The sequence below is a fragment of the Pongo pygmaeus genome, chromosome 14, assembly GCF_028885625.2.
Source record: "Pongo pygmaeus isolate AG05252 chromosome 14, NHGRI_mPonPyg2-v2.0_pri, whole genome shotgun sequence".
Classification (NCBI taxonomy): Eukaryota; Metazoa; Chordata; class Mammalia; order Primates; family Hominidae; genus Pongo; species Pongo pygmaeus.
In genome coordinates, this window is record NC_072387.2 from 40,698,041 (window position 1) to 40,710,722 (window position 12,682).

General features: G+C 36.7%; 1 protein-coding gene across 2 annotated transcripts in view; it reads left to right on the forward strand.

Annotated features, from left to right (window-relative positions):
- FRY (FRY microtubule binding protein) overlaps positions 1-12,682 on the forward strand; it is a 268,121-nt gene that overhangs the window by 144,699 nt on the left and 110,740 nt on the right. For both annotated transcript variants that reach the window (XM_063650744.1, XM_054446794.2), the window contains exons 20-27: positions 925-1,011; positions 3,544-3,803; positions 4,211-4,400; positions 5,043-5,167; positions 8,315-8,372; positions 9,916-10,007; positions 10,294-10,466; positions 11,577-11,737. In XM_063650744.1, coding sequence (XP_063506814.1) covers positions 925-1,011; positions 3,544-3,803; positions 4,211-4,400; positions 5,043-5,167; positions 8,315-8,372; positions 9,916-10,007; positions 10,294-10,466; positions 11,577-11,737 — 1,146 coding nt within the window. The remainder of the gene's footprint in view (positions 1-924; positions 1,012-3,543; positions 3,804-4,210; positions 4,401-5,042; positions 5,168-8,314; positions 8,373-9,915; positions 10,008-10,293; positions 10,467-11,576; positions 11,738-12,682) is intronic.

The window sequence follows — 12,682 nt, forward strand, 5'->3', positions numbered from 1 at the left end:
ATATTATATAATATTATATTATATATAAAATATATAATATATATTATATAAAATATATAATATATATTATATATTATATTATATATTATATATTATATAATATAATAATATATAATATATATAATATATATTATATAATATATATTAGATATAATAATATATTATTATATATTATATTTATTATATATTATATTATATTATATAAATGAATATTCATTTATTTATATATTATATATTCATTCACCATCCCATTCACCATCACCATTATATATATAAAATATATAATATATAAATGAATGGATGAATTAATTTATAAATTTATGATATATAAATGAATCCATTCATTTATGTATTATTCACATAGAATTTTCACTAAGATACTCTCTCTTGTGCCCTTTCCAATTTGCATCTTATATCAAATAGTTACATACTGTGTAGATACTACAAAGAGTGTGTGGTCAGTCTAGTTTCTTTGGGACTAAAATTCAGTCACAGTAAACAATTTATCAGTTGTTTTAACAGATCAATGACTTAAAATAAGTAGCATTTTAGTTAGTAGTCTAACAAAGCATATTCTTGCTGAATTTCTACTCCTCAAAATTAATAACATGAACACTGCCGTGAATAATGTATGGCGCTGGTAGATTTTCATGTGCATGTATGAGTCTGAAATTCAGGTATATGTCTTTTCAGTACAATGTGAAATTGGAGCTGTAATTATCTTCCGCTAAAACTTGAAAGATGAAGCTCAGAAACACAGGAGTTTTACTCACTGCCTTCCACCCTCTGGGCACTCACTTTTCTGTGAGAAAATCCTTATCACTATCTTGCAAGCTGTTCTGCTTCATGTATCAGACGAAGGTGGTGGGGTGGGTGGGGAGGATTCATTTTCCCATAGAGAGTAATCGCCTCCCCTTTGTGCAGGATGACGACAGGCCGATGATTGATGTTATGGATCAGCTAAGTTCTTCCATTCTAGAAAGTTTTATTCATGTAGCAGTTTCGGATTCAGTAAGTACACATTTGATTCCAATTAATGGCTCTTAAAAGCTCTGGACCTATCTAAAATGAGAGTCAGTGAATAATTTGGGTGTTTATGTCGGATTAATAAACTGATCCAAAGGTACTTAAGAAGATAAGACTAGTTTTTCAGATGTTAGTTTAAGAGACATTCAGATAAATTTCACACAAAATCTGGGTCTTAGGAATATAGATAATATTTTTAAACTACAATTTTAAGAAGAATTGCTCAGGATTCTTAAGGAAAATTACTTTGCCTTCTTCATTGTACTTATCACTTAATATTATACTTAACACTTAATATTGTACTTAATAGGTAACTTCTATTTATGTGGTACTTTATAGTTTACAAAGTGCTTTCACATTTATTACTTGATTTGATTCTCACAGTTACTGAAACTCAAAAATGTTAAGGGGTGAGTCCACAGTCACGCAACAGGAGAGTTTTAGAGCCCAGGGTGAAGTCTAGGCTCTCGAACTCTCCTTCCCAGGTTTGGACTCTGAACCTAGGAGAGCTTTATCTACTACACAAATACATTCTTCCTTTTTGAAAGCACATTGGCAACTTTCAATTTCCTGAACAAGTGCAGAAGGGAAATTTAAACTTATTTTAGTTATCTGACTTTTAAAAAATAAAAGTATATTAACAGGACCTGGATTAATTTGGGCTAAATAGCCGAAGGGAGGCAGGGCAGAGCTGAGACTCCTTGCAGAATCCATGTTACTGATGTTGCCGATGCCTGATGTGCAGATACTTGTCAGATAATTATAAATGTATACAAAACCTGAAGACATTTGGGAGCTCTTCATGGCCTTTTCTAACTTGATTGAAAACAGATTCCTATTTTTAGTAGCCCTGTTCTTGCTTATGGTCATAATAATAATACACTAAAACTATAAGCCAGGTACTGAAGACCTTAACAGTAATAGTGAAATAGTCCTACTTCTTTTAGAATTTCAAATTGTTTTGACATGGAACGGAATACTAAGCTTTGTTTAATGTACGTATCCTACTTGCCTACAGATAACACTTTATATTTTGTTCATGTGCTTTTGTTCTTTGTGTACCAAAATCAAAATCTTAAACTGGGTAACTAGCTCAGCAATACTGCACTTAGGAAGATGTACAGAAACGGGGAGAGAGTAATGGGAGAAGCAGTGCCTACTTTGTGCCAGGTGTTTTTACAGCTGTTATCTCATGTAATTCACTGAAAGATGTGGTGAGATCAGCATTATAATTCCCAAGTCATAAATTCAATACACAGAGATTCTGGGATATTCAGTACTTTTCTCGGGTCACAGGCTTTGGGCAGAGCCTATGCGGCCATCTCATCTCTCAGGCTCTGTAGCTCCAACTCTGCCCCTTACAGCCTATTGACCATTGAGGTCACAATTATAACACTCTTACCCATGGGAACTCATAAACCCAACAGATAAATTCCTCATTTTACATGCCTAACAAACATAAAGGCAGTGTCCTCTCTTGGCACAATAGCTAGACTATTTGAAAATTGATGTGCCCTGAACTTTGGTATCTAGACTTAAAAGAGAACAAAATGGAATATAAGAACTTACTAATATAGATATTTATCTTTCAAGAGATTTCAAGAGATTTTTATTTTTGCTTGCTATCATAGGGCAAGAATATGTAGGTATCTTGGCCGAGTGTGGTGGTTCATGACTATAATCCCAGCACTTTCGGAGGCCGAAGCAGGCAGATCACTTGAGGTCAGGAATTCGAGACCAGCCTGGCCAACATGGTGAAACCCTGTTTCTTCTAAAAAATAACACAAAAATCAGCCAGGCGTGGTGGCGATTGCCTGTAATCCCAGCTACTGGGGAGGCTGAGGTACAAGAATCGCTTGAACCTGGGAGGCGGAGGTGGCAGTGAGCTAAGATCACACCACTGCACTCCAGTCTGTGTGACAGAGCAAGACACTGTCTCAATAAATAAATAAATAAATAAATAAATAAAAATATGTAGATATTTTACCTCAAAAACTGTCCGTAGAATGTCCTTCATAAAAGGGATTGTGCTTAGTCATCTCTGTAAATCAAAGGGAAGATATTTCAGTGTAAAGAAAGATAGAGATCATAGCTTTAAGAATGTGTTAATTACAATGATAAAAACACATTTGTGAATCTCAGAGATGAATAACTTTTCAGAATTTTAAAATAGTGAATCCATGGTTCAGTTTAAATTTACTGTCATATTCATTCAACAAATAATTAGTGAACAGCTTCTGTGTACTGATGCACAGTGCTCTGTGGCAATAAACCTGTCAAAATCTGACCCAAGTTCTTAAATTTTGCACTTAAGCTGCTTATCATCTAGCATAGGAAGACTGATGACCACACACCAAGGTCAAATGTGGTAGGTGCAGGATTGGTGTTTCAGATTCAAAGCCAGCCCAGTGCACTCAGGAAAAGCACTGTGCAAGAATGAGTAGTCAGGCTGAGCCCTGATGAGGATGGATAACTTCAGTTCAGGTTTAACTTACAACCTACCTCTTATACCTACAGGCAACATTACCACTCACCCACAATGTGGATCTGCAGTGGTTGGTGGAATGGAACGCAGTCCTGGTCAATAGCCATTATGATGTGAAAAGCCCTTCCCATGTCTGGATATTCGCACAGTCTGTCAAAGACCCCTGGGTCCTCTGCCTCTTCAGCTTCCTCCGGCAGGAGAACTTACCCAAGCACTGCCCCACAGCGCTCAGCTATGCCTGGCCTTATGCCTTCACTCGGCTCCAGTCGGTGATGCCTCTGGTGGACCCAAAGTAAGGGGTTCTTGTGTTTTCCTCTGCCCTCTTGTTTTTCCCTTTGCCCTCTTAAATTTTCATTTTGTGCAAGAGATTGGGATGTTATCCCAATTTCTGAACTTCCTACTACAGAATTCTTAACACTGAGTAAAAACATTTAAAAAATTTTGTCTAAAGCTAGTGGTGTTTTTTTGCCTTAATTATCAGTATGATTGTCTAAGTCTATAATTTCAGACTTTTAATGGTAAAAGATACTTTAAAGTTCTTCTGTTTGACTTTTCATCTAATGCAGATACTCTTTGAATAACATTCTTAATCGACAGTTGTTCAACTCTATTTGAGTACTTCCTATGATCTTTATTTAATAAGTGATATTTAAAATCCAGAACTTAGTTTCACTTTTGTTTTTGACTCCGTATTTCCAGTAGCCCAATTAATGCCAAGAAAACCAGCACTGCCGGCAGTGGAGACAACTATGTTACTTTGTGGAGAAATTACCTAATTCTTTGTTTTGGAGTTGCAAAACCCAGTATTATGAGCCCAGGACACTTAAGAGCTTCCACTCCAGAAATAATGGCGACCACACCTGATGGTACAGTGAGCTACGATAACAAGGTGACATGACATGCTTCAGAAGAATTATTCTGTAAGGTTTTTTTTTAGCTTGTTTGTCTAGAGTTCACAGTGCAAATTGCACTGTGCCTGCCATCTGGAGTATTATGGGATCAGATTTTCATCCTACACATTTCTAAATTCCATTGAGTGTTTATATGAATAATGTATTACTCCTCCCTGACAAGTAGGGAACCAAAGATAAAGAAAGGTTGAGAAACTTGCTTAAGACCATAGAGTGACTTGTATTTATTTGTGCCCTGAGGTTTGGTTTGTGTCCTACAACACCACACTACATTTCTCTCACTCCTCACCGAGTATTCACCTTTAAATCATGCCTTGATTAAATAAATTATCTTGTTAAAGATAGCTTTATAGACTTAAATGGTTTTAAAAAGAAGAAGACGGTTATAAAAAAAATTTCTTTAGAATTTGTGTTCCAGGTGAGAATTGCATTCATTTTGCTGTATTAAATTTGTGTGTGTGTGTGTGTGTGTGTGTGTGTGTGTGTGTTTCCTGAAATGATGGCAGTGCCTTGGGATGTGGTTCAGTACTTTGAAACTGTTATAATGGGATCATCCTTTGATTAAAGGAACCATCATTTACCATGTTACCTCTTTTTCACTTGTATTCAACTTATTTCAGGCCATAGGCACCCCATCGGTGGGAGTTCTGTTAAAGCAGTTGGTGCCTTTGATGAGACTAGAGAGCATTGAGATCACAGAGTCCTTAGTTTTAGGATTTGGAAGAACAAATTCCCTTGTTTTCAGGTACAGTAGTCTTAATGAGTTGTTCTAAATTCATACATGCTGCTGCTATTGTAGTTCCTTTATTAACTCAAATTTGAGTCTGTGTGTTGGCGTGTGCCTGGAGAGTTTATAGGCTTTGTGTGACTACATCGTCTTGGTTGATGTGCATGTAACAAGCATTCCTTGCAACTGCCTCACCTGTCACTTTTAGTCATTGCAACTTTGATTTTACCTCTCAGATTTTATTTCACTGGCAAGCTTTGTTTTAGACAACTAAAAATGAAGATAGTTCAGTATCAATCCCAGTTAGCCAGACTGTTCAGAGGTTATCACGTCAAAATGATAACAGTCTGCTTATCAGCCATTTACCCAACAGATTCTCAAAGGTTAAGCATTGATAAAACCCTTTCCAATGTGTTCAGTTCCATTGGTTGATCTTTCTTTTTTTTTTTTTTTCTTTTTTTTTCTTGAGACGGAGTCTCGCTCTGTCATGCAGGCTGGAGTTCAGTGGCGCAATCTCAGCTCACTGCAACCTCTGCCTCCTGGATTCAAGCGATTCTCCTGCCTCAGCCTCCCGAGTAGCTGGGGCTACAGACGCACGCCACCACGTCCAGCTGATGTTTGTATTTATAGTAGAGACGGGGTTTCACCATGTTGACCAAGCTGTTCTCGAACTTCTGACCTCAAGTGATCCACCCGCCTCAGCCCCTCAAAGTGCTGGGATTACAGGCATGAGCCACCATGCCCAGCTTGGTTGATCTTTCTATAGGGCATTTTCTTTGCCTTAATATAACCATATACCTGCTTTCTGGATTCCTTATTTATTCACATTTGCAATCAAATAATCATTCCATCTGAAGTACTGTGAAAGCCTTTGAAAGAGACATTGTAAAATGTTAGTTTGGGTTGCCTCTGATGACTTAAGATAAGCAACAAAACCCTATAAAGACAAATAAAATCACAAACAAAATTTTCCATGTAGATAGAAATGAGAAACCTCCAAGCATTTATGAGAAACCCTACTTGAAAAATAAAGATTAATAAGATGTTTTAGAGGCTATTGAAAAAGATCTAAGTTACTTATGGTTAGAGTCAGATTTTATTTTTATTTTTTGAGACAGAGTCTCGCTCTGTCACCCAGGCTGGAGTGCAGTGGTATGATCTTGGCTCACTGCAACCTCCGCCTTCCAGGTTCAAGCAATTCTCCTGCCTCAGCCTCCTGAGTAGCTGGGATTACAGGCACGCACCACCACTCCTGGCTAATATTTTGTATTTTTAGTAGAGACAGGGTTTCACTATATTGGCCAGGATGGTCTTGAACTCCTGACCTCGTGATCCGCCCACCTCGGCCTCCCAAAATGCTAGGATTACAGGTGTGAGTCACCACGCCCAGCCCAGATTTTATTCTTAAAAGAAATAATTGTGGGTTCTGACTGTGTAGGTTACCAGTTAACCAGACTTTTACTAGTTATTGGTTAATTAATTAAGACAAAATATCATATAGAAATACAAGGAGATGGCCAGGTGCAGTGGCTCATGCCTGTAATCCCAGCACTTTGGGAGGCTGAGGTGGGTGGATCACCTGAGGTCAGGAGTTCAAGACCAGCCTGGGCAACATGGTGAAACCCCGTCTCTGCTAAAAGTACAAAAATTAGCCAGGCGTGGTGGTGTGCGCTTGTAGTCCCAGCTACTCGGGAGGCTGAGGCAGGAGAATAGCTTGAACCCGGGAGGCAGAGGTTGCAGTGCACTCCAGCCTGGGTGACTGAGTGATACTCCGTCACCAAAAAAAAAAAAAAGCAAAGAAATACAAGGAGATAACGATAACAATCCCTGAAATTACCCAACATTCTTACCTGAAGAATCTAAGATTGTTTTGCATATATAGACCTCTAAATATTCCTAGAGGCAGGTAAGATTATGCAACCAACTAGCCTCATGAGTCTAGAAAACTTAATGTCTCTGGGCCTCAGTTTTCTCAACTGTAAAATTGGCATAATAAATAAAAATAAATAAGTGTATCTGTCTAATTTTTTAAATGTTAGTATAATTAGAGAATCCATCTCATAAATTTATTGAGAAGGCATATTAAATGTAAATATTCGCAGTGTAAATATTTGTTAAATGGTAGCTGTAAAGTGGAGGAAACTATCAATGTTATTCCCATTTCTTCGATGAAGAAATTCTAATGTCTGCATTGGAGAAATCGGGAATAGAACACAGGCTTTCTGTCTCTCGGTATGGAATGTCATAGAGTTTATCTTCCCGTCTTTGGATTTTCCTAGCTGGTGATGTTTAATAGAACAAAATATCCTACCAGAAAGTACAAGGTTTTCAAACTTGGGCATACTACAGACAAAATACCTACATACTAGTCTGACAACAAGCTACATCTTATCTTTTTGTCTGTTTTTTGACCTAGCAATTCAGAAGTTATTTCTTGAAGAAGAGAACTAATTAGATTAGAAAGTATGATGTTGAGAACTGGAGATAATCAGAACAAAGATATACATTGTGATCAAGACTTATATTTTTACTACATAAAAGAAAAGGTTTTGATGGGAATCTCACAATTTTAGTACTTGCCATATGGAATTTTTTATTTATTATATAGTGGAAATAAAGGAATTTAGTTCTGAAATACAAAAAAGGCTTTGTTTTAAAGTCAACTATAAGGCAGTTTGCAGAGCACAGATCCCAAATGCACCACTGTGGTAATTGCACCCATCTCTTTTCCACTAATTAGACTGAAATTTTCTTGTGTACAGGGGCTCAATTTTATTTGTCTTCAGCCCATAGCGTGCAGTAAAGTACTTGAATTTAGCAAATACTTGGAAAATATTGTTTGTTTAATTGTTCACATAGGGTTTTGTTTTTTTGTTTGTTTTTTTTGCCATAGAGATCTCCAGAACATTAAATCAAAATCAAGTCAACAAATAGATATTGAGCCAAAATTATATGCATAGCACTGGAATTAAGACCAATAATACAAAGTATAGGCCAATACCTGTTTCCAGCTTAGCACGTGATTGGGAAATGGAGAGGTCAGGGAGATTGTGATGTTAGAAGCAAAGTGCAAAAAGCAAGTGATTTGGGATTGAATGGATATATTTAGTGACAAGTTTGGTGTCAAAAACAATGAATTTCAAATTTGATCTTTTTCCTCCATAGAGAATTGGTAGAAGAACTTCATCCATTAATGAAAGAAGCTCTGGAAAGAAGACCAGAGGTAAGAATTTGAATTTAAAAAATTAAGGCTTGGTTTTTTGGACAATCATCTGAATTTAAATCAAACCCAGTGATTTCCCCTAAAGAATACAAACATCTAACAGCTTTTAACAAATGAATCTTTATATTTTAACTTTTGTTGTTTTTATTATTTTTCAGTTTTCATTAAGTATTTAGTATAAAATGGTTCTATAGATTTTATGTCCTAAACATACAAATGCAAAACAACTTGAAATACTCATGTATGTCAACTATTACATTCTTTTGCAGGAGGTTTGAGTTAAAATTGAATTTTGGGTTTTTGTGTGTTTGCTTGTTTTTTTACAAGAAGTTGAATGGCCAAGAATGTAATTTGTTTCATCTAGCATATGAGGCATTTTCCCTAGCATCACCTTCCTTGAAGTGAATTCTGAAAAGGATGAACTTACAATGTACCAGGATAAAAATAATAATAATACTAGAAAAGGGCCAGGTGCAGTGGCTCACGCCTGTAATCCCAGCATTTTGGTAGGCCAAAGCGGGCAGATCATGAGGTCAAGAGATCGAGACCATCGTGGCCAATATGGTGAAACCCCGTCTCTACTAAAAACACAAAAATTAGCTGGGCGTGGTGGCGCGTGCCTATGGTCCCAGCTACTCAGGAGGCTGAGGCTGGAGAATCTCTTGAACCTGGGAGGTGGAGGTTGCAGTGAGCCGAGATCATGCCACTGCACTCCAGCCTGGGTGACAGAGCAAGACTGTCTCAAAAAAAAAAAAAAAACTAGAAAAGAAGGCTTCTCATATAGTAGCAATGATACAAGAAATAGCAGAAATTAGGTCAGGTGCAGTAGCTCATGCCTGTAATCCCAGCACTTTGGGAGGCCAATGTAGAAGGATTACTTGAGGCTAAGAGTTCGAGACCAGGCTGGGCACATAGCAAGACCTAGGTCTACAAAAATTTTTTAAATTAGCCCGGTGTGGTGGTGCATGCCTGTAGAGTAGCTGGGTGTGGTGGTGCACGCCTGTAGTCCCAGCTACTCGAGAGGCTGAGGCAGAAGGATCACTTGAGCCCAGGAGTTCGAGGTTACAGTAAGCCAAGATCACACCACTGCACTCCAGCCTGGGTGACATGGTGAGATCCTATCTCAAAAATAAATAAATAAAATGTAAAAATAAAGAAATAACAGAAATTCAACAGTGTGAATAAGAACAAAACAGTGTTACTTCCATGACCAGATCTGGGATTATTTCATGTCCCCTGCCTCTTTCACTGGTTTCAGATGCTTCTGCCTTTCAGCAGACACTGGGAACATCTGGGAAATGAGGCTTGTTGGTTCTCAACATTTCCACCTAACATTTACTGACTCACTTATGATGTGTTTCTCTTACAGCCTGTAGATAGCAAGCATTTCCTCAGGATTAGGAAGAAAGAAAAATATATGCTGACTTTTATGCTTAGAAAATTGAAAATGACTAGATTATGCCTTTTGTTAATACCATTTTCTAAAGCAAAGTTAATATTGTTTTGCCTGTGTCTGTAAGTGATACTACCTTTTTCTACACAGAACAAGAAACGCCGAGAACGGCGAGACTTGTTAAGGCTACAACTACTTCGAATTTTTGAACTTTTGGCTGATGCTGGTGTAATAAGTGACAGGTAGGGTCAGAATTCTACCGAGTTGCTCTCTTCTCACCAAACGGATCTTTTTGTTTTCTTTCTGTCTCTCTCTTTTGTCTTTTCTTTGTTTTTAAATATAATACCCTTAACTTAGAAAAATCCAAAAAAGCTCGCTTTTTCTTTTTTCATATTTTCTTTACACTGCATATAGGTTTGGAACAACTTTAGTGTGTGAGTTGTGACAGTTAATCTTAGTTTTCATGAAGCCTGTATTACTTTGACGTAAAGACTGATCATCTAAAAATTTAATTTTCCTTTATTCCAGCACAAATGGAGCCTTAGAGCGGGATACTTTAGCCCTGGGAGCTTTGTTCTTAGAATATGTGGACTTGACCCGCATGCTCCTAGAAGCTGAAAATGACAAAGAAGTTGAAATTCTTAAAGATATCCGGGCACATTTTAGTGCAATGGTGGCCAACTTGATTCAGTGTGTTCCAGGTACAGTGATCCGTTACAAGAAATTACCATTCATGCTTGGAAGCCCATTCGTGTTCTTTCTTACGGTGCTTTCGTCTTTAACCCTACTGGCCTTTATGCAGGTCTGGGATGGGATTGTATATTTACTTCGAGATACTAGGACATATACATGAGAACAGATTGTCATTACTCAGCACAGAGTTGCACAGGGAATGATAAGTATTAAATTTGGCTTTGTGTGTGCCATTTCTATTCTTTGTTTTTGTTTCCATCTGAAAATGAACTGATGTGATTTCCATAGGAAGGAAGTAATTCAGAAGGAACATTCACACAGGCTTCATTGTTTTCACATTGTCTCTGTACTAATCTGTGAACAGGTAATTTCAGCAATATTTCTTCTCTCTGACTCTACCCTACCAACACATTAAATGTAATTCTATAAAGCTTAATATATTTTACATTTGATTAAATATTACATTATGGAGAAAATTATCTTTCACAGAGCAAATGGGTATGAAACATCTTCATTCTAATAGAACACAAAAAATAAAATAGCTGGTTAGTTTGCTGTAAAAAATTATTCTAATTAAATTTTTTGGTATTATTACAAAATGCCCCTTGTCAACTAATATTTCTGCTTTTCACTATTTTGATGTTAATAACCTTCTTACCAATCCTTCTCATCTTCAGCGACCCTAAATTAAGATTTGAGTTTACCTCTTCAGTTACAGTGAAGTCCCTATGTGAGTTTGAAATAGACAGTCTATGCTATTTCCGAGTTCTCTTAAAGATGGGCAGCAGTCAAAAAACATTTAATATGTAAGCAGCAGCTGAGTGGGAAGTGTTGCAGTTTTCCCAGGTATTGATTAGAAAAAAATCTCTGCAGGTCCTATTTTTGATCTTTCTTTCCCACTCTGAGTCAAGGTGCTGCTGGCTGCAACATGAGGACAGGAAGAGTGCACACTTAGAAAAGAAAATGTGGCTTGACTTTTTAAGTGCATGTTTCATTGCCTAAAGAAAACTGTGGTTAAAAAATGAAGTGGTTCCTTTCCTCAAAATGTAAGAAATATATGTAATAGCAATAAAGAGTATGTCCAGTCTTGTAACCTCTAAGTGTGTTTTTCTCCCTAGTTCACCACCGAAGATTTCTGTTCCCCCAGCAAAGCCTGAGGCACCATCTTTTCATCTTATTCAGCCAGTGGGCAGGACCCTTCAGCATTATGTTCACTCCTCTGGATCGTTACAGTGACAGAAATCATCAGATTACAAGATATCAGTATTGTGCATTAAAAGTAGGTGACATTGTACTCACGAATGACTTTTGTCAGATGGATGGTCTCTCTCATTAAACTAATAACCATGCCTTAAAAATAAGCTTAAAATAAATAATACAATATAATAGAATAAAATCTAAGTGCACATACAAAAAAATCACATGGACACACACATACATAGCTTTTCTAAGCTCCCATTTTCTTCTCATATTTCTCCTGTATGGGAACCACATATTTTTGCTCATTTACCCATTATATAGCTGTCTTGTCAATTAACTTTCAACCTAAAAAAGAAAAAAATAGAAATCACCTCAAGTTCAAAATCTACCCAGAGCAACATTCCCTTTTTAATCTCCTTCTATCCTAGAAGACTTCCAGAAATAAATTCCCCCCCAACTAGGACTATTCAAAGTCTTCAGAAGCATGACTCCTTTACAGCCTAATTTCCTTCAGAAAACTAACTGTATATCAGTTCTGTCATACAGAACATAAGTTGCTGACTCTCAGGTTACCTTTGCCTCGGTAGAGCTAATTTAAACTATGGCCCTGATAGTCAGTTGGACCTGGCAATTACAAAGTTATTCAAGATCTCCTCTTCTCCTACTTTCCCTTGATTTATCCCTCCACCCACCCCTTTAGAGGAACTAAAGTTTATATTTTTCATTTTATTTACCTTTGATTAAGGATTATAATTCTTTACTTTCATATTTTTCATATATTTTATACTGTCTCAGTTCAATACATTAGTCCAATATTTGTTATAAAAGCAAAATTTGAAAAGCTATATTTATCTTATAAGCAGAATTCACTTGAAACATTGAAGGAAAGCTTATTTTAAATATTGCAAAATGGTTTTTTGGTTTTGAATACTTACTCTGATCATAAAGAGTTGTTGTAATTATAAAATCAAATGTCCACAAAGGTAAACTTATGGGTTTTTAATTCTTATGAAAAGAGCCAAAT